We start from the raw sequence: 23,148 nt of genomic DNA, 5'->3' as shown, positions 1-23,148 counted from the left end.
GAATAATTTCTTTAATCAGTCACAATAAATTATTCTTTTCCTCTTCGACTTGGAAACTAGAGAAGGCAAGAGAAGAAAGAGAATGTGGGTAACTCTGCCATCAGCTTTTGATGATTCTTTTTTTTTGACATTTATTTACTTTTGAGAGGCAGAGAGAGACAGAGTGTGAGTGAGGGAGGGACAGAGAGAGAGGGAGACACAGAATCCAAGAGAGGCTCCAGGCTCTGAGCTGTCAGCTCAAAGCCCGACGCAGGGCACAAACCCACGAACCATGAGATTATGACCTGAGCCAAAGTCAGACGCTCAACCGACTGAGCCACCCAGGCACCCCTTGATGATTCTTGATGATGACTTGGAGAAGGCTGGAAAGAGCTAAATCGGCATACAATTGAACATCATTTTTATTTGACTATAGATTGCAATCAGACATATGCTCCACTTCAATTTGTCCCTGGTTCTAGTCCTTTCTTAGCTATTGGTGAGTTATTTGGATTAGCTAATAAGTTCCAATGGGTTATTATATATAGTTTGCAAACCGACATTATATTTGGAGACAGTTCTTTCATTCAACAGATGTTTATGGAGTATCCACTACTATATGGCAGGCATGAGAAATGCAGTGGTCAAGACAGGTAAGGTATATGTTTTCACAGAACTTACATTGTCACGGGGTTACATAGACAATAAACAAGAAACTAAATAAGTGAACAAGATAAATCCAGATAGTCGTAAGTGCTATGAAGGAAACAACACTGTCAAGAGATGGAGAGAGCTTAGGTGAGCTACCTTAAGTAGGTGGGTCAGGTGACTTTTGGACTACAAATCTAAATAATAAGAAGGAACGTGCTGCATGGAAGTGTGAGGCATTCCAGGCAAAGGAAAAGTTTAAGAGCAAGGGCCTTGAGGTGAGAACAGTCCTGGGATGTTGGAGATAATGAAAGCAAGTCAGTATGGTTTAAGCATAGTGAACAGAGTAGGCTAGGCTCACATCGGGTAGGACCTCGTAGACCATAGGGAGGAACCAAATTGTAGCCTAAGTGTAGCAGGAGGCCACTAGAGGATCTTAAGCAAAGGAACAATATTATCAATTTATTTATTTGCAATAACACTGAGATTCCTTTTTGAAGAATAGGGTATAGGAGAGCAAGAGTAGGAGCAAGGAGACCCATCAGGAAGCTAATATACTGATCTAAGGAGTTAATAGTAGGTCACTCTGGGATGGTAGCAGTGGAGATGGCTAATGTGATAGGATTTGAGACAGATTTCTGAGATAGTGTCAACTGGCTGATGACTGAATAAAACATAAGGGAAAGAATAATGAAGGTGACTGTGGGTTTGGGGCTGTACAGTTAGGATGATGATGGAGCTATTGGGTAAGATGGGGAAAACCAGAGAACCATGAGTCTGGAGGGCAGGGGTTGGGGTGGAAGGTGCTCATGAATAGCAGAAGTGAGAGTTCCTTTCAAACATATTATGTCTAATATACCAATCAGCTATCTGGAGAGGTAGCTGTACAAAAGAGTTTGGAATCCAAGGGGCTGATCAGAGCTAGACAGAGAAAGTTGAGAGTCATCAACATATATAAATAGTATTTAAGGTCACAGGACCTGATTCGCTCACCTGCAAGAATTTCCAGAGAGGAGAGAAAAGCTGTGAAGACCAAAGCCTGGACACATCAACCTTGAGAGCAGGCCGACCCAGCAAAGGAAACTAACTGAGAAGCAACTTCAGTGAGTTGGGGGAGGGCTTAGTGTTGTGCAACTCCAGAAAGGAAAAGATTTCTTAGGAGGGAATAGTCATCTGTGATGAAAACTGCTGCAAGGGATCCCAGGAGATGATCCCAAACCACTGACCTTGGCAAACAGAGTGTGGTGACCTTGACAAGAGCAAGTGCAAAGGAATGACGTGGTGAAAGTTGGACTGTAGGGGTTGAAGAGAACAGGTGATGATGGCATGGAGACAAGTGCAGACGATTTATTTATATCTGTGGTTTCTTTCACCATTTCAGATAGGGATGCAGTGATGAGGTAGGACTGTAACCAGTATTGTTAGAAAGGTGCTAATATTAGGGGTTTAAAAAAAATTTTTTTTAATGTTTATTCCTTTTTCAAAGAGAGAGAGAGAGAGGGAACGGGGGAGGGCAGAGAGAAAGGGAGACAGAATCTGAAGCAGGCTCCATGCTCTGAGCTGTCAGCACAGAGCCCAACGCGGGGCTCGAACTCCCAAATCGTGAGATCATGATCTGAGCTGAAGTTGGACGCTTAACTAACTGAGTCACCAGGTGTCCCTAATCTTAGGTGTTTGGTGAATTAAAACTAATATGGGGCGCCTGGGTGGCTCGGTCGGTTAAGCGTCCGACTTCAGGTCACGATCTCGCGGTCCGTGGGTTCGAGCCCCGCATCGGGCTCTGGGCTGATGGCTCAGAGCCTGGAGCCTGCTTCCGATTCTGTGTATCCCTCTCTCTCTGCCCCTCCCCCATTCATGCTCTGTCTCTCTCTGTCTCAAAAATAAATAAACTTAAAAAAAAAAAAAGCTGCTAAGGATTCAACTCAGTTTAAAAAAAAAAAACCAAAAACTAATATACATTCATAGGACATTTGATCTCCTGTGTGTAGTTGGGCGGATTAAGCTTTCATGGAGTCCCCTTGATGTTTATACATGCAGTTCTAATCATTCTTTGACACTAGTTTCTTGGGGCTGTTTTCTGCAGCAATCCCCAGATAGAACAAAAGGCAAAAATAATAAAAGCCAGCATTTATGGAGCACTTAGTGTGCTGTTTAGTGGTGATTAGTTCATTTAATACTTCAAATGGTAGGGGCTATTTAATCCCTTTCTGATAAGATCACATGGCCTCCTCTAAAATCCAGGTAGTTAATTTATAATTGAAATCTTGCAACACAGCTTGAACTTAACTTGGGAAATGCTTGTATTTCAACAAAATTATTTATTTTATCTTTTTCCTTTTCCTGTCACCCAAATACCCCTAACCACGCTTATACAGCAGTGTGGGATTGGAACCCAGGCAATCTGGGAGCTCCAGCCCCCTGCTGCTTAATGAACATCCTTTCTCTCAAGGCACATGGAAAGGAGACTCCAGAAAGGAAAAGCAGATGGCATTTGATAAAATCAGTGTTGCTAAAAAATTGCATACCAGTAATAATGAAGTGAGCTAGAAATGAAAATTTTATTCTGGAAACCTCTTAGCGGTGTTTAAAAAAGAAAAAAAATCTGCATACCAATAGAGACTGCATTTACAGAATGCTAGTCCTGTAACATTACTCCACATTCTCCCTCCAAAACTCATTTTCACCTTGATAATGAATTGCCCCTGAAAATCGAGATAGACTGTCATGCATATTCATTTTTCTTTTGAAAGTGTTTTGGCATTTTCCTACCTGACAGCTAGTAAAACAGATGATTGATTGGATACTTTTACTATCTCTAAGACCGATTCTTATTTTGGGTGGGGTTATAATGAAAATAAGGGTATTTCCTGAGGAGTAACAAGCCCGTAGGAGGAGTCTTTATCCTCTAAATTAGAAAAGCCTAGCACTCATTGGTGCCCAGGAAGTGCCCTAGACTGGCATTGTCTTGTTGTTCTAATCTGAAAATGACAGCATAGAACACAGCCGAAGGCATGAAGCATTTTATTATGGGTGATGCAGCTTTAATTGGTATGTGGAAGGCATGCTTGTGGAATTAGTCCTCAGAATACTGGCCAACCAGATCACTTTCAACATTTCCCAGTGTTTAGTTTCGTCTTATAATTAAGTAACAACGATCATTTCCTGACAGCTAATAACTAGCTAAAGGAGTTAGAAGCCTCATTAGGTTTATAATTTATCAGATTCTAAGCTCTTCATTTGCAGTGTTGCAAAAAGAGAAAGCATCCTCCAATTCCAAACTGATTAAAGACAATCTCTCCAAGCATATTTCATATGTGAGTGTTAATTTGTTCATCAAAGGCTGACTTTGTTATTTTCCAAGTTTTTTTGAAATAACAATTATTACATAAGCAGGAAAAAATGTTTATGTGGCTTTAATAGAGATGTATTGAACTGTGTACACACACACACACACACACACACACGTGTGCCTACTAAAACAAAAGTAAAATCAATAAATCAATAGGCCATGTATCCTTTAAGGCTCTTTTTGTGACAATTCCACATGCTTTCCTGAGAGCATGCTTGACTATCCATTAATTCCAGAAATAGCATCGTTACATGTACTCCACAAATATTGATTGAGCACCTACTTTGTGCTAGGCACTATTCTAAATGTTGAGGATACAGCAAGGAGACAAAAACTCCTGTCCTTACTGGGCTTGGAACCCAATCTTAATAATTTCTGTCTTCAAGATTACCCAGAAGATTATGTAGGCCTGGAAGACCACACATTAAATGTCTTCAAAGCGGTCCAGCTAAAGGTAGGAAAGGGTCCTTGCTGGATCATCTTGGCCACCATACCTCTGACTGTCTTCTTATCAATATGGCACTGCATAGTGGCCTCAGGTTTTTCTGGTTCAAAAATCACTCCCTGATCAGCCATACTCTTGAGATCATAATCCTCCTGCTAGTGGGAAGAAATACAATCTTTTCTCTTACGGGACCTAGTGCTTTCCTCTTCATTTTGGAACCTGACATGAGCTGGTCACAAAATGACTTCTAATCCCTTGATGAAAACATTCATTTCTACAGTTTGATGTGGGGACAGTCAGACCTATAATTTAGATTCTGGAATTCTAGAAATATGGAGCTCAAGTTACCACGATTCTTCGAAGTGACTTCCATCCTGCCCAGACCACATTGAAAAGACCTCTCGAGAAATGGAACAGTATCTTTCTAATGGTACTTACTCTGAGACTTCCATCAGAGTTCCTGTTGGGAATCCCTCAAATATCTTTCCCTTCCATATTCTAATGCATCCTTGGGGCACAGTAACCCTAGGTGCTCAAAGAAACTCCATTATATCTTCTGCCATAGGAGCAACTCAAGACATGAGATCTTCTGGGATCTTCAGCGTTGGCCAAAATGCAAAGCAGAACCCCAGGAAGGCTTCTGGCATTTGGTTAGTGTTAACACACCAGTCCTGGATTTCAGCATCAGAGATGTCCATCATTGTCCTGCATAGAATATGTGGACATTGGCCCTGGCACCTTATATGAAAATTATCCTTCTGGTGTTCCAACAGCTTCTCTTGGTTCTAGACTATCTGAAACTAAGAGTTGGGACTACCCAGTTCTCATGTTGCTAAATCCAATTCTTCAATATGTGTTCCTGGGAACTCTTCTTGCCCTGAGTATATTTAATAAACAGGCAGAATGAGTGGTTGATGCCCCCTTTATTTTATTTGAAGATTGTTTTTTCTGAATTTCTATAGAAATTCAGAAATTTCAACATGTTCTTCATTACTTTAAGTGCCATGGGATAAATATTTGAAGGAATGGGGTGCCTGGCTAGCTTAGTTGGTAGAGCATGAGATTCTTGATCTCAGGGTTATAAGTTCAAGCCCCATGTTGGGTATATAAATTACTTAATAATAAAACCTTAAAAAATTTTTTTGAAGGAACATTCAGCTATTTTAAATCATTCGGCAGACTTAACAGTGCAGAAACAAACATACATCTCTGCTCATTCGACAGATACTCCAATCATTAGGAACCCAAGGGGAAACAAGTTGGTAATTAATGGACATGCTATGTGACTATTCTCACATAAAGTATAGGGACTCAGAAGCAGGCTTTCACTTCATCCCTGAAATTACTACTGATTTAAAGTCACTTTTCCTAATGTGCCTGGCAATCCCATTTGCCTATAATTTCTGAAGAGTTACAGTCTTTGAATTCAGTTCTGAATGGGAGGAAAGATAGTTCTATGCAATATACACATTTATTTAAGTAATTAGAAGTTTTCACAAGAAAGAAAATTTTACAGTGCTTTTCTGAATGGGCATACTCTGTCATGGAAAGATGGGCCTGGAGGGGTGAACCAAAACACCGTGGATGCCATAGGGAGGGGCTCTCTATTTCACATTGTTTTTCTAGGTCTAGTGAAAACATAAGGATCGAAGGCTGGGCCTCACCCTGGTGATATAATCAGGAATGGAAGCTTGGTAGCAAATAATGAGGACAACAGAAGAACCATTATGTTTAGAGAAGGAAAGGTCTCAAAAAAAAAAGAGAGAGAGAGAGAGAGAGAGAGAGAGACTACTCCAAATAATTCAGGCTCCTTTTCTCTTTTTCTTGTGTGAAATGGAATGTTTCCATTCTCTGTTTAGCCTTTACAGGTGGTGATATCATTTTGAGAAGATACGCTTAGGGGCTTTAGAAGCCAAAGACAACCTCAGAGTCACTGGCTTCTCTGGGCAATGGGAATCTCACCACAGGAGAAACAAAGTATGAAAGTAGAAAATTCTACCCTGAATGACAAATCTATATGTTCTAAGGATGAATCCAAACTTCAGAAGCTGTGGGACTGTCCTCAGTCAGAAGTGAAACTCTTTCAATTGCTTGCATTGGGGAAACACCCTTGTCTCTAGGTTTGGGGATCATGAGTCAAAGCCAAGGACTGGAACCTCGCTAAGTCTGTGTGTGTTGGGCCTTGAAAGGGAGTGTGCTAGGTTCTGGGATTGGCGCCTCTTCTGTAATGCTTTTCCCCTCCCAGGCCTCCAGGTCAGGTCTGGCAGGATTTAATGACTCTGAATCTCTGCAATGAGTGGCATCTGGATAGCCCAGGGGGACTGGCAACAGCACAAAATTGGCACAGGGGTTGGAGAGCAGGTGGAGGGATAGAGAGCTGGATGCCTAAAAGGTGGTCTTTTGGGGGAGGTAAAAAAAATCTTTTGCCAACCTGTTAGGTGAGTCACCAGGAGAACTGAATCTCAACTGTTGTCCATTCTAAATTTTTTTCAAAAATAGCACTGAATGTATAGAAACTTCTGAAATGAATTGTCTGATACTGTATACTTCTATTTACCCCTACAAAGAGAAAGTTACATGGTTGGTTGATAGGTTGTTAGTTATTGTCAATGCATGGACTGTCTTTAAACTCCAGGTATTAGTGTTAAACAAATCAAAAATATTTTTAGTCAAAAAATATTTTTAGTCAAATTTGTCTAGGATGCAGTGGGACCCGGCCAAGTGGGTTCAACACCTTAAAGAGCATGAGTCATCCATGAAGATCATCCCTTCTCATTTTCTTTTGAGTCATCATCTGCACAGCTTTAAAATTACCTTCAGGGATAAGGCAACATAGCTGACTTTTTTTAAAGCAAATTTAGAAAGACAGAAATCTTTCATGTCTATTTCCCCTGAAGTATGGTCTTAGAGAAGGAGTCCTCCGGGGATCATATCCAGAGAGATGGCGTGTTCGCCACCTCTGAAGACTCTAAAGCTTTTGTCAAACCTCAAAGTGACCTAAGCTCTTCAGGAGGGAGGGATATTTTAGGTCATGAATAACATATACAAACCCAGAACTCTCATGGATCTATAAGCTCTTGCCTCTGTAGAAACCAGAGTGGGCTTTGGGGAGGGAGGAGTCATCATCCCGCACACACATTTGTAAGGCAGTCCCCTGGAAGCAGCCAGAAGCCAGATCTTTGAGAGGTCTCAGAACCTACCTTAACTTGGGTTTCAAAGAACTGCTAACACCTTTGGCTAGCAACCCTAAGCAGGCTTGGTTCTGGTTACAGAGAGACCTTCTAAACAACCCCAGAAAGTAGCTACTTACTGAGTCCCTAATAAATCCAAATGGAACTCCAAAATCCCTGCTATTGAGGGATGTGCATTTCGTTGAAGTGCCCCTGGTATCACAAGGCCCCCCTTGAAATGAGTGTTTTCTCTGAGGAGTGTTTGGGTTCTCTTGTTTGTTTTCTGCTGTTGGCCCTTTCTGCCATGTCCAGCTCTCTTCCTTTTCATGGGCACAGCAGAGCCTATTACTGCAAATTGGTGATGAGGCAAGGTGGCTGGGAGGTGCTCCCGCATGGGGGAGTTCTCTTGTTTTTATAACCGGTGCCAGCTCTGAGTAGATGGTGAGTAAGAGCCTCTTCCTCTTCCCTCTGGGCTGCCCTCGTCTCCCATGCCAATCTTGTTGCTGGCCTGTTTCGGATATGGTGCTAAGCAAGGGCGGCTGCCTGGCTCTGATGCTCCCCAGGCTCAGAACTCAAAACTCGAGAAGGCAGCAAAATCCGTAAGTGAGGGCTGCATTGGCCTGTGTCCTACTAGCCAGTATTCCTGCATGAGGGCTTCTGGGGAGAAGTGGCAAATGCAAAGGTAGTCAAAGAGCGTTTGTCACTCCTACTTCCTCCATTAGGTAAATTGAAAGTGCTCGCTTGGCACGCAAGAGCAAAATGGATGGTGAATGCACCTTCCAGTGACTTTTGGGCTGATTTTAGGTTAGATGGCCTTTTCTGCAAAAGAATCTTAATTCTGGCAAGTTTCTTTCTTTCTTTCTTTCTTTTCTTCTTTCTTTCTTTCTTTCTTTCTTTCTTTCTTTCTTTCTTTCTTTCTTTCTTTCTTTCTTTCTTTCTTTTTTCTTCCTGTCTCTTTTTTTAAAACAGAAATAACATGTTTGTTCATTCTTATGTTTGAACATTACGATATAAGAGCAATTATGGTTATCCATACTTTATACTCCATACATTGATTTGCCATTTTCCATTCTGGTTTTGAGAATAATGTTTGTTTTGGATTTTAGTTGCTCTTTTGTGTGTCTCACTAACTTGTTTGCTGGCTGCCAGATTATTACAAGCAGATATAAAGGGGAGTTTTCTTCTGGAGAAACCTTCACAGTTCATGCTCAAAGGATATGTTTGTATACCCTACAGAGGAAGAAAGTAATTCATTAGTATCTTTGTGTGTGTGTCTATGGTTTCTTTCTTTCTTACTTTTCTTCTTCTTTTTCTTTTTTCTTTTCTTTTCTTTTTTTTTTTTTTTTTGGTAGCTGTAACCCGCAGTTTCTGCATCTTTTAGCATAAATATCAGTTTCTCATTTTGTAACATGATTTCTTTCCAAACTTGTAGCTTAATTGAATCTAGCTTTGAGTGACACTTTAAAAAATGCTCTCCCGCATCAGAAGCATTTCTCCAAACCAGGTGCTCTTCATGCTCACCTGCTGGCAGTGTTTGATTAGCAGCCAGCTACAACGGGTGTTCGTATTTGTGCCAAATCCATTCTATACATGGCGGTCTGTGCTTGAGAAGATGAGTCATGCTAATTACTCAGACCCCTTCCTTGGAGGTAATGTGCCAAAATCACAGAGCAGAAAAGCCAGAAACAGTATGAGCCTTGGTATTGATGGACCATAAAATCAGAATTTCATCTCCTAAGATTGCTTTGTTCTCAGATACATCACCCTTTCCAGCTATGAGCTCACCAACACTTGCTCTATCTCTGGGCCAGTTGGCATCACTGCCATTCTACAGACGCAGAATGGGAGATGCAGCTGGGCAAGCCAAATTACCCCAAAGCCAGGTGATCTAGCTAGAATGGGGAGCCAACTCCCTTGACTTCTCTCCAACCCCTTGCTGTCTCAGACGATGCGGCTTAGCCGAGAGACCCGGAGGCTCAGTTGAAACTGCAGTGTTGCCTGAAAGTGATCTGTATGTGAAGTATCAGTCAGAAGCCAGGAGAAACTGGATCAAACAGTGGATGCACAAATGGAGATTGGGAGAAGGCAGCAGGGAATGAGGCTAAAAATGAGGGAATCTGGGATGTAAGTCCAAGAATGTAGGGAATATCCTTTTTATGCAGGCCACGACGCCTCTCTTAACTGTGGGCTGAAATATGCTAGATAATATATGTCATACAGCAAATACAGAATATCCTCCAGTAGGAAATGGTAGTCAAAGGAAAGCTAATGCATAAACTTAAATCATTAATTTAGTAAATATTTATTTATTGTCTCCCATGAGCTGAATCCTATGCAATTCATCTTTATAACCTCACTGCCTGTCACATGGTAGATAGATTAGATGAATGGATGGATTGATGGATAGGTGGACACACGTTGTCCATGAAATTTTCTTTTAAGGACTTCCTGTCTTCTCCCCACCGCTCTTCCTCCCTTGGGAGGGCCCATGCAGTTCAACAGAGACTCCTGCCTCACCCCTCCCAGAACCACCCACTCGCAGGAAGGAGAATTTCCTTAATGAAGGCCCGTGAACATGGGCTGTGTGCCCACAGGGAGGAAGGCTTTATATACTTTTACCCAGATTGAATCTGGGAAAACCATGTCAGGAAGAAGGCCACACCCTAGCCAACTCAGGGGAGTAGCATTTTCATGTTATAGCCTTCACTGCAGCAAACCCAACACAGGTGTATACTCTCTGGGTCAGGCAATCAGAGCGAATTTGCCCCCCAGGTCTCCAGAGGTCCACCACCCTTCATCCACTATCTCTTGAGCTTGCCTCCTGGATCCCAGCTTCATCTCAGACGTATGCAGCCAGGATCTAGGAAAGGCACACCAGGCAACATTATTTATTGAATGCCCTCAATGCATTGGCCTCAAACCAAATGCAGAATTAGATTACTATACCTGACCAGTTGGTTCACATTTTAAACAAATAAATAGGCAGATAGAGGTGAACTAAGTAGAAGGGAAGGTGGAAATATACTCCAGGGAGAGGCTGGTGCCAGAGAGGGAAAACCGGTCAGAGCCTGTCATTTTGAGAGCTTAAGTAGGACGGATCTTAAAATATTTCAGATCCAGCTCCATGTTTTTGATCAGCCAGAGAACAGGCAAACTTGGGTGGGAGAGGGAAAAATGAGTCACACACTTCGTGCATTTAATGTTAATTCATTCCTTTGTGGTTGTTTCTGTCTTTGGGCTACCCCTGTGCCTTGTATGTGCCTCTGACAAAGCACGTGGCCAGCCATTACCAAGCAATTGTTTGTTTACTCTCCATCTCCTCCAATGGAACATGAACTCAATGAGGGCAGGGTCTTTGTCTTCTTCACCTCTGAATTCCCAAAGCCTGATCAATAAATGCTTCCTGAATTTACATATGATACCCACCTCAGTGACTATAGCTGAATTTCCAATGAGAACTTGGGCCAGGATGTTAGATGCTCTAGGAATTCAAAACAGAGGTAACTATGGATTGGAGGGGTCTGACAGCTTTCTTGAATATAGTATTATTCTCTGGGATCTGAGATGATGGGATTGAGAGTGGGAGGTGGGCAATTGCCTGAGGCAAAGGCTCAGAATTGGGGGTACTCTTGTGGTTCCCAGGGAACGATGAATGGGCCAGTGAGGCTGAAGCAGAGGGGTCCTGTTTGAAATGTTGGTGTCACGTACAAAAAAGGCAGGGTGAGGCCAGTGTGTGAAGGGACAAATAAAATTGTTTGCAATTGAAATTTTCAACAGTGGGAATCACAGAAGTCATTTGAGCTAGGCTTTAAAAGATAAAAGGAGAGCTCAGAAGAGCTGAACCCAGCAATGCCCCAGCCATGCCAGGCAAGACAGCTTGGAGCATTAAGTGCTAGAGGCAAGGAGCCTACGTCAGAAGGGACAGCAACAATCTATGAGTTAAGTGATCAAATTCTGATCTTAGAAAGGTGACAGTGGGAATGATTTTCCAGATTTGGTGGGGAGACTGTTTTGAGACAAGTGCATCATTTGTATTCACAATTTTCTGTAAATAAGGATTCAAATAATGATGGCTGAACTCTTAGTGCTTAATCTATGCCAGTCACTATTAGCATTTTTACATAGTATCTCAATACACCCTCACAACACCTCTTTGAGGTATTATTATTATTAGCCCTGTTTGACAGATAAATTAACTGAGGCATGGAGATTAAGAAACGTGCCCAAGATCATACAGTGAGTGAGACATAGAGCCAGGATTCAAAACAGGTCGTAAGACTGCATACCTCAAAGTGTTCACCACAAATACTTAAACAAGTTCATGGGAGGGTTTATGTATGATGGAGGAGGTTCTAAAATGTGATGTGTGTTATCACCATTTCGAAAGGAGAATAGAGAAGCATTTCTTACATTAGCTTATCTATCATCATTATTAGTTGCCTACTCTGGTTTATACTGATCAGTATTCATTAAAATTTAGAATCTGTAACAGGATAATATGCTTCTTTTTAAACATTGATTTTCCTAATTTAAAAATTAATAATATTCACAATAGGGGCACCTGGGTGGCTCAGCTGGTTAAGCATCTGACTTCAGCTCAGGTCATGATCTCGCGGTCTGTGAGTTCGAGACCCACGTCGGGCTCTGCGCTGACAGCTCAGAGCCTGGAGCCTGCTTCGGATTCTGTGTCTCCCTCTCTCTCTCTGCCCCTCCCCCGCTCATGCCCTGCCCCTCTCTCTCTCAAAAATAAATAAGCATTAAAAAAATAATATTCACAATAAACATCAAAATATTCCAGAAATAGCAGATATAAAGTGAATATCCTGAGCAATCCTAATTGCTCCTTAAATCATTCTCCATTGTTGTGTGAAAATTCCTCCAGCCTTTTTCTTTTATATATGCTTATATAATGTCATCATATTATCTTCATTCTCATCATTTATGTTAATAATAATCCTTTTGCTCAGAGGTAATCACTCTGTTTTGTAATATGCTTTTTTATTTAATATATTTTGTACATCTTTCCGTGTGAGGACACACAGTTTTCTTGCCTTTAAAAGTTACACAGGGATTCACAGTCACTTTCAACATGACCTCCAGTCTGGATTCATGTTCTTTTCCGATTAACAGAGCAATACGTCTGACATGACCTAGATTCTTACCTCAATGCCACTTTGTTCCTTCTGTGTCTGGGATACAGGGCTCAAGGAGAAGCAAGCTCGAGTGGGACTCAGTTTTCTGTTTCTGGGAAAATAACAGAAGCTGGCGTTTCTCTAGTATCCCTATGATCCAGCAACTATTCCTAGCCCCACTTTATAGATGGGGAAACTAGAGAGATTAAGTAACTTATACTTGTGCAAGGTCATACAGTTAGACATTAGAGAGTCAGAACCTGAACCCAGGCTCTTGTGCCTGCAAAGCCTGTTTATTTAGCACCACCCTTTCCCTTTATCTCTTTTTACAAGTCTTTTACCTGAGTAATAGGAAGGGGGTTCCATAGCATCATATTGCAGTCAGCTGCAGAGGAAAAGTTAGTCAATAAAGGTGAGCTCTGCTATTTCTCATTAAGGCACACTTCACAAATACCTGCACGGAAAAGGGGTGTTGTCTAAAGAAGCACATCCCCTCCCTGTGGGTCACTAGTTAGTGTGGAATGTGACCCACTATCTCCCAGCAGTCCCAGGGGACACTTCCTAGGACTCGAACCTCGTTCAGTGTCTTTCCTGCTGGTGGAGGCCAGGGAAGGGGAGTCTCAAAGGTTCCTTGGGTGAAGCGGAGTTCCCCACTTTCCAATCGAGTGACATGACAGCAGCAGCAAGGCTCTATCTATCCACCCAGTACAACCCACACACAAATTTCAAAACAGACAATTTAAGTGGATAAGCGTAGATAAACAATCTTGGTGGAGCGTCCTTACAAGAACTTTGTTCTTTTGTTTTTGTTTTGTTTTGTTTTGTTTTGTTTTGTTTTGTTTTGTCTAAGTGAACTAGACTGGTTTAACAAACAGCCCCCTTTAATGGAATAAAGCAACTCCTTTGCTTTGTGCTAGGAGAGCCTAGCTAGGACATATAAAATTATCAAATTATTTCTTCCCAAGGTAGGCATTTTCACAGTGCTTCGGCATCAGAAGGGAACTGAAAAGTTAAGCAGTTCAGATTCTTGTCTCATATGTTTTACAACAGCCCCCTGAAGTAGGCAAGGAGCTTCCATTTGAATACTGTCAGGGAAAGTGAACTCACTAAGTACAGAAACAGGCTGTCTCAGGGCACCTGGGTGGCTCAGTTGGTTAAGCGTCTGACTCGGTTTTGGCTCAGGTCGTGATCTCATGTTCTTGGGTTTGAGCCCCGCATCGGGCTCCTTAGTGTGCAGGGGGGGCCTGCTTGGGATTCTCTCTTTCTGGCTCTCTCTGCCCCTCCCCTGCTTGAGCTGTCTCCTACCTTCAGTCCTTTCATCCTTCTTGGACCAAACAGAAGCCATTGAATGGTTTTTCCACTTCACCACCTTGCAACCTTTTGAGCACAGTTACCATTTCCCTGCCAACTCTTGTCTTTTTAGGTTAGTCTTGAATTCCTTCACCCACCATTCCCGTGTCATGATCTAGAGTCCTGGATGCTAAGGTTTTTCTTCCTTGATTGTGTTCCAGATTGTCCATGACCCTTTCAGATGGGTGACATGTAACACAGAACACAGTACTTCAGGGAGGACCGGATGAGGCAAATTGCTTACCTTGTTCTTGATGGTCTACTTCGATCAGGTGCACTAAACGTAGGACTTTGCCCAATTCTTCAAAACAAGGGGAAACCAAGGAACTTTATTCTGGAAAGTTTGTAAATAAATCAATTCACCAATTTATTTTTCTTCAAGCAATAATATAGGGAAAAGAAACCTATGGACCTACATTTTTCATTTGGTGTATTTTAGCATCTTTCTTATATGCCACTTTTTGTCATAATATTCATCCATGGTCCATCTATATGCTAGGAATTGTGTGGGAAAACGGTGCTTAAATTTCATTAGTGTTAAGTCGTGACTCCTGGGGCTTCTTAAAAGTGTCTTAAAAATTGAAGAGATAAAATATTGTAGAGTATTTCTGGATGCCAGTGATTCTTTGAAGTGGAGAGCTAGCCTCTTAAAGACCAGGATATTTTGTTAGCAGCTCCCCTCCCCGCCCCCACCACCACCTTACTGCTGCTGCCTTGATGGAATCAAGTTTCTGTGAACTCTTTCAGATTGCCTTGAAAGGTTTACTACTTCCCTCCTCTACCACAGGATTTAGGTCCCCACTCCAGATCCAGATTAGTTTTTGTAACACGAGAAGAAAGTAAAATAATAGAGTAGGTTTCCCTCAAAAAGCTTTCTTTGATTATAAACTGTGTCCATGTACATGTAAGATTTGATTACACCTTAGACTTCTCTGGAAAAATTAGTGTTGGGATATACAAGAAAATGGGTGGTGAGGGTATATGAAGGTGGGAGTACATTAGACGCTCTTGTACCATTTTCTAAAAAGTGTATGATTGGGGGTCTGTACGGAAAAATGTCATCAAAAGTCGGTACATATAAGGAAACCACTGTCAAAATTAACACTGTTCTTCAGCCATTTGCTAAATAAGAAAAGAAGGGCAAAATCTTTTTTTTTTCCCCCGCTTACTATAGTATCTTTAATAGCTCTCTAAACAAAGAGCACTGTCCAATGTGGAAAGGAAGGGCAAAATCTTAAAGACAAATGAATTTTAAATAAACAACAACTAATTATAGCAGGGAATGTGTTGGAAAGAGTGGTTATATGTAATTATATAGTAATTATATTGAAAATGTAATCACATGCCACCTAAACATTTGCTGGGGAATAAATCCACCCCCTGCAACCATCCCCTTCTGATCTCAAAGACCTACATTGACTTTGTAAAATGTGTGATATGGTTTCCACTCTGAAAAGGGTGACCTTTTCCAGGGCAATTAAAAGGTGCTGCTTTGAGGATATTGGAACCCATGCTCAAAGGGATAAAAGGAAATTGAAACTTCTATTAAAAGGAGCTAATGATGCCTAGAGCAGTTGGGATTAAAAAAGAACAAAGTCAATTTTTAAAAAGATCTCCAAATCAAAGAGCAGCTTTTCTCATCAAATACCAAGAGAAAGCAAAATGATTTTTGATGAAAAATGGGGCAATGGAATCAGCCTTTCACCTACATCCTAGGGCTTCAGTCAAAAGTGGTAAGAAGTTTTGAGCAAAATCCTTTGAACTTTTTGGAAGGAATGTGCTACATGTATTTACGATAATGTCATGAAAGATAAACTAGTTTGTCTCTCAAATTAAGTACATATTGAAAGGATAACAATAAAATATAGTGTGTATAAGATTGATTTATAATTGATTCCCCATCTGACAAAATAATTCCAGAGTTAAAAAGCTAGCATTTTAAAACATAGAAATATAGTTGATGTATATAACATTATACCAGTTTTAGGTGTACGAAATAATGATTTGATATGTCTATGCATTGCAAAATGATTACCACGGTAAGTTTAGTTAACATCCAGCGCCACCCCTAGTTATGATTTTTTTCCTTGTGATAAGAAGATACATCCTTCTTATCTGTGATAGAAGACTGTTAAGATTTACTCTCTTAGCAACTTCCAAATATACAATACAGTATTGTTAACTCTGGTTACCATATTACACATTTCATCCCCAGCACTTATTTTATGTCTGGAAGTTTGCACCATTTGACTACCCTTCACCCATTGTGCCCATCCCCCACCCCCCTGCCTCTGGCAAACACCAATCTGTTCTCTGTATCTGTGAGGTTTTTTTTTTATTGTTGTTGTCGTTTTAGATTCCACATATAAATGAGATCATTTAGTATTTGTTTTTCTCTGTGTTACATATTTCACCTCACATAATGCCCTCAAGGTCCACTCATCTTGTTGTAAATGGCCGCATTTCTTTCTTTACGTGGCCAAATAATATTCCATTGTATATATATACCACAACTTCTTTATCCATTTATTTATCGATAGACACTTGGGTTGTTTCCATGTCTTTCTATTGGAAATAATGCTACAATGAACATGGAAGAGCAAGTGAGTATCTTTGTTTTCCTCAGATAAATACCCACAAGTGGAATTACTGGATCATATGGTAATTGTAGTTTTAACTTTTTGAGGAATCCCCATAGGGTCTTCTACAGTGGCTGTACCAATTTACATTCCTACCAACAGTGCCCAAGGGTTCCCTTTTCTCCACATCCTCACCAATACTTGCTATTTCTTATCTTTTTGATAATCATTCTAACACTCATGAAGTGAAGCCTCATTGCAGTTCTGGGTTGCAGTTGCCTGATGATGTGTGATGTTGAGCACATTGTCATGTACCTGTTAGCCCTTGTTATGTCTTCTTTGAAAAAAATATCTATTCATTCCCTTTACCCGTTTTTAACTTGAATTCTTAAAAATTATCTTTGCTCTTCAACTGTATGAGTGCCTTACATATTTTAGATATTAACCACTTATTAGAAATATGATTTGCAAATGTTTTCTCCCCTTCTAGAGGCCACCTTTTCATTTTGTTGATGGTTTCCTTTGCATGCAGAAGACTTTAGTTTGATGCAGTCCCACTTGTATGTTTTTGCTTATGTTGCTTTTGGTATAAAAATCCAAAAAATCATCGCCAAGACCAATATCAAAGAGCTTACTTCCTATGTTTTATTCTAGGAGCTTTATGGTTTCAGGTCTTATGTTCCAGTCTTTAATCCATTTTGAGTTAATTTTTGCATATGGTGTAAGATGCCGGTACAGTTTCCTTGTTTCGTTTACAGCTCTGTAGCTCTCCCAATGCCATCTGCTGAAGAGACTCTCCTTTCTCCATTGTATATTCATGGGTCTTTTCTCATAAATGAATTGACCATATATGCGTGGGTTTATTTCTGGGCTCTCTATTGTGTTGCATTGATCTGTGGGTCTGTTTTTATGTCAGCACCACCCTGTTCTGTTTACTACAGCTTTGAAGTATAGTTTGAAATCAGGAAGTGTGATAGTTCTGGCTGTGTTCTTCTTCTCAAGACTGCTTTGGCTTTTTGTGGCCTTTTATGGTTCCATGCAAGTCTTAGTATTGTTCACTGTCTTTCCATGAAAAAAATGCCACTGGAATTTTGATAGGGCTTACACTGAATCTGTAGGTTGCTTTGGGTAGTATGGACATTTGAACAATATTTTTCCCATTCATGAGCATGGGATATCTTACCATTTATTTATGTCTCCTTCAACTTCTTTCACCAATGTCTTATAGTTTTCAGTGCACAGCTCTTTCCCCTCCTTGGCTAAATTCATTCCTGGGTATTTTATTTTTTGATGCAATTGCAAGTGGGATTGTTTTCTTAATTTCCAAAACCTAGCATTTTGATGACCTGTGATGCACACAGTGACAACTGTTAGATGATTGCTGTGATGGTAATTATTATAACCTTGGTATGTGGCTCACTCCTGAATACAGTTGATAGTAACCATCTATGCTAGTCTGCTCAGTCTGCCGTAATAGAATACCACAGACTGCATGGGTTAAACAGCAATTTATTTTCTCACAGTTCTGGAGGCTGGAAATTCTAAGGTCAAGGTTCTAGCATGACTTGGTTTCTCGTGAGAGCTTTCTTCCTGGTTTGCAGATGGCCACCTTCTCTCTATGTCCTCATGTGGCTTTTCCCTGGTACATACAACAGTGTGCATACAGAAAGAGGGCGGGAAGTAAGCTGTCTGGTGTTTCTTATGAGGACACTAATTTTCTTAGTTCAGGGCCCCACCCTTATGACCTCATTTATCCTTACACAGTAGTTAAAGGAGTGTCTAACAAGTCATCAGGAAACCTACGAGCAGGCTAGTGCTTCATTTTCTGTTTAAATAATAAATGAACTAAATTGCTCAAGCCAAGGGGTACCACATCCTTGACATAACCAACAGAAGTCTCTTCATTACAAATTTGCTTTAACTTCCTTGAGATTTGTCTAATGGCATGATAGTCCATGGGAAATTCTCTATCATAAGCTATCACTTTTGGACATTGGTTATCTATCCAGCAAATCAGGTCATTAGCAAAGAAAGCCTCACAGAGTCCAACTTACTACTGCTGAATTTTGACCTGGCTATGGTTTTAAAAGTGGATAAAACCATTATTTTAGAATTAAAAAGGTTTTCTAGATTTTTTCTTAATTTTTTCTTAATTTCTTTAATTTCTAAATTTCTTTATTTATTGTTGAGAGACAGAGACACAGCATGAGCACGGGAGGGGCAGAGAGGGGGGAGACGCAGAATCTGAAGCAGGCTCCAGGATCCGAGCTGTCAGCACAGAGCTTGATGCGGGGCTTGAACCCACGGACAGTGAGATCATGACCTGAGCCCAAGTCAGACGCTTAACCTACTGAGCCACCTAGGCGCCCCTAAAAAGGTTTTCTAGAATAAAGCAGGTCACTCCTACTTATACTGGGACTCAAAGCTACCTTAAAGGGCCCAGGATGCCTCATCTCGGCTTGGAAATTCTAGGATGAATTGTGTTAAATTCAATTACAAAAAAGAAATGCACAGCCACTTCTGTGCCAATGTGTATTAAGCAGAGGCAAACATTTTCAGTGTTGGCAGTCAGTTTTGGTGGTTTAATAATTTGAGCTAGATAAAGAGAAAAGGGAGTTGTTGAGACAAGAAATATGGCTTTTCTCAAAAGCAGAAGACATCCGGGCTGATAAAAGGGCAACTGAAAGGGGAGCTAAAGATAACCAGGAGAAACTGATCATAAATTTGCCTCACGGTTCAGACAGAGGGTCACGCAGCTGAATTACAGGCAGGGGTTACTGTGGTGAATTTAGAACCTGTGTCCTAGCTTTGATACCTTCAGGCAGCCTCTTCACCATGCACCTCATCTCCAAACATTAGGTGGTGGGATATGCATAGATGAAAAGAATTGCCCAGTATGAACATGTGTTAGAGGTTATGCATCATTGATGGGACTACAAAGTCCCGGAAAAGTAGGTCAGCCTGTGTCCCGTGTCACAGGCTACTGCCTCAGCTGTGCCATGTCAAACAGCTAATAAAAAAAAAAACAAAAAAAACTCACCTGACAACTTAAAATTGTTTAACCTTTCATTTCCTTAAGATCCCAGGGAAGCCAGGCCTTCCTGGAGAGGGCATTCCAGATTATGAGTTCACACAGGGTATGAAATGCACTTGAATACGTGCGCGCGTGCGCACACACACACACACACACACACACACACACACACATTTGAACAACATCATAGCTGATGAGCTAATACAGGTTTATGCCTATGGTCCAGGTATTCAAGCTGGTTGTTCGGGGATGTGGGCCTGGAGCAGATACATGGTGTGTGTGTGCTGGGAGAGAAGTAGGAGAGAGACTCATGCATCATACTCCATTGATCCCTCTGAGTGGGACCTAACTTTGCTTTCTTTATTTAAAGAATAATTATAAAAGTAGAACGGAACTCCCTTAGGTCTAATGCTGTGAAATGAGCTAATATCATGAAGGACTGCTCAATAAACTTAAAACAGTATACCATATAATTATATGATTTACATCAAGCATGATTATCATTTCTGCCACTAGCTGCCAAGGTTAGGAATCCTATATATGTAGGAATCCTATATCCTCAATCCTACTGAGGAATCCTAAGTGAGAAAGCACCTCACTTAGTTTGGAAGTTGGAGCCGGGGCATCAAAAAAGGTTGTCTTCCATGTGCCAGACCCTGTCCTAGGCCAGTATTTTTCAATCTTGGCTCTTACTAACATTTTGTCCTGAATAATTCTTTGTTGTGGGGGGTGGGGTGGGGCCGTCCTGGTCACTGTGGGATGCTTGGCTGCAACCCTGACCTCTACCCACTAGATGCTAGAAGCACATGCCCTCCACCCCCAGTTGTGACAACTCGAATGTCTCTAGACATTGTGAAATGTCCTCTGGGAGCAAAATTGCCTCTGGTTGTGAACCACTGTTCTAGATACATGATATGTTGGAGATATGAGGTGTACACAAAGAGCATGAGCTGGGAGTCACGTTGCTGGCTTAAGTCCTTCATTTACTTTTTTTACTGGCCTTTGCTGTGTGCCAGGAGCTGTACCAGCTAATGGGGATACAAGGATGAATAAGACATTTTGTCTTAGAGAAAAGAGCCTCGTAAGAGAGAAAAACTCATGTATAAATAAATGACCAATCAGTGTATTAAATGCAGTGAGCTAGACATGCACAGGAGGTGGGGGTAGAAAGCACCTCACTTAGCTTGGAAGTTGGAGCTGGGGCATCAAAAAAGGCTGTCCTGAGCTGCCTGGTCTGAGCTGAGTCTAAAAAAATAAGTAAATGGATGAGGTGAGAACACTGAACAGAGTCACACAAGGGCAATAATGAAATATAAAACAAGACCTGGGGAGGAAAACAAGCCTAGTGTGTGTTGCATGTTGGGCAGGGAATGCTAAAAGTCTGAGGGGTAGACAGAATGACCTGTTGACCATTCTAAGAGCTTGTGCTTTATTGCAGGAGTTGCGGAGCCATGGAGAGGTTTTAAGTGACATGTTTTTGTTTAAACCAATTGCTTTGGTCAGTATGTAGAGAATGATTTAAGGGGCACAGAAATCAGGGGGAACAACTTAGGAGGCCAAGAGATAATGAGGCCCAAACTAGGGCAGTGGAAGTAGAAGAGAGACTCGAGAAATGGTTCAGAGATAAAATGGCATGACTTGGTGACTCTTTGAGGATGTGAGATGAGAAAGAGGGAACGATAGAGGGTGGCTGCCTGTCAAACTTGTTGTCAGGTACCACTCTTGGTATCTAGCGTATAAGAAATACTCGGTGAGGTAGCCATTGAATTATGTTATCATACCAACTTTTTCTTGTCCCTATTTTGCAAATGAGAAAATTGAAGCTTCCAGGAAAGCTCAAATTCACACAGCTAGTGAACGGAGGAGCTATGATTCGAACTCTATTTGAATGTCTGACTTCCACCCTATCCTATCCTACTACATGGCTTTGACCAAGTGTGGATGAAACTGATGAATATGAATTCACTCAGAAAGAAATGGACTTGGTCACCAGTGGCTTTTATGTTTGGCAGGTGCTCAGTATTTACTGAATGGAGGAATGATTGATTTTCATGAAAATGGTACCAATATATTTACTTACAATTTTCATGCATTCCAAATTGTTGAGGGGATAAAGAAGTATCTTGCCAAGTATCACATGCAAATATCACCCACCTGAGTGGCAGCTTTAGTTTCTTCTCAGGTTCCTGGCACCTACCAGTGAAGTCATGAGACCCCATAGTCCATTGTTCTGCCCATTTGTTTAAATGCTCACTGACACAGAGCCAGGGACATAGGTATAACAAGTACTTGTTCTATGATTTGATAATTTGCATTATTTTTTTAGCATTACCATTAAGTTCTAGAGGTCCAGCAAGAGGACCTCCACTCCCCTTGTCATTTCTATCTGCAAATATTAAATGTGACTGAGAATGACTGTTGGGTGGGAAAAATTGGAAGATGGCCACTGGGCTACGAGTTGAATTTTATGGATGTGGTTAAAATAAACACAAAGAAATTTCAGTGCTACTTCTCTCTAGGATTTCTCCCTTCACCTTTCCTTCTCCAAATCTAGTCTTCAAGGCTCCTAGGAGAAACAAGACACAAAAGTGTAGGATTAGTTGCCTAATTTACTTATATGTTAAGCAAGTGTCCAAAAAGGCCAGTTAAGCCTGTCTGACAGCAGTGACAGTTCTCATCACCAGAAAATTTAAGACTGATTATAGCCTGTGACCTGTGACATCTGTAACGCCTGTTAAGAATTGCCAGGAAATGTCACTGGTATTTGTCTCTAGGGATCATCTTCCTTCACTGCCAGAGAAAGAAATTTCTGAACTGGGATAGAAGAAGATTACCTATCGCTGCTTACATTTGCTAGCTGTGCACGTGAGGATTTGGACCAGAGCTGAATATGGAGACACATTCATGATTTTGTACTTCTAGAAATTATAATATAGAGATTCAGGCCAGGGCCCTCTGCAGTGGCTTGTTCTTAACCCTGCAGAATCAGGGATTCTCTGGTCCTGGGGTCAGGGCCTCAGGAGAGCACATTCCTCATTCTTTATTCCTACTGCTCCTGCTTGGGTTCCAACGAGAAGACAACCCAAGGAGATATTCCTTATGCATTTGTGGTACCAGAGTCCCAAGGCAGGGCTTGACATTCCACCCCAAGCACGGCCTTATACTGTGGTTCTCTTTAGAAACTATTGCTAGGCAATAACTCCTTATTTAGAGTTCACACTCAGTCCAAGTTAAAAAAAAAAAAATCTTGGTTGGGTTTAAATCGTAGGTAACAGTAATGTTCCTCCACTATATGCTGAGGCGCTGGATATCCCTCCAGGTAAAACACCCTTGATCTATATTCCCCTTGGCCCCACCATACTTGACTCATGCTTCATATCTCAACTTAGATGTGATTTCCTCCAGGCTTTCTCTACTCTCTCGATTCAATAGCACCTGCCAAGAGCCCTTCTCACTCTGTGT

At 41.2% G+C, this 23,148-nt stretch overlaps 1 protein-coding gene across 6 annotated transcripts in view; it reads left to right on the top strand.

Moving 5' to 3' along the window:
- The window catches only part of SHROOM3 (shroom family member 3), a 327,995-nt gene that overhangs the window by 187,386 nt on the left and 117,461 nt on the right, over positions 1-23,148 (top strand). Inside the window, exon 1 of one of the 6 annotated variants that reach the window (XM_086704807.1) lies at positions 7,000-8,190. The exons of the other annotated variants lie outside the window; for them this stretch is intronic. Within the exon in view, the coding sequence (XP_086560933.1) occupies positions 8,030-8,190 (161 nt within the window). The 5' untranslated portion in view covers positions 7,000-8,029. Of the gene's footprint in view, positions 1-6,999; positions 8,191-23,148 lie in introns of those variants that run through there. 6 annotated transcript variants of the gene reach the window in all.

This window comes from Puma concolor, chromosome B1, assembly GCF_028749965.1.
Source record: "Puma concolor isolate L17-30 chromosome B1, mPumCon1.1.hap2, whole genome shotgun sequence".
Classification (NCBI taxonomy): Eukaryota; Metazoa; Chordata; class Mammalia; order Carnivora; family Felidae; genus Puma; species Puma concolor.
This window is presented reverse-complemented; position numbering and strand designations above follow the sequence as displayed.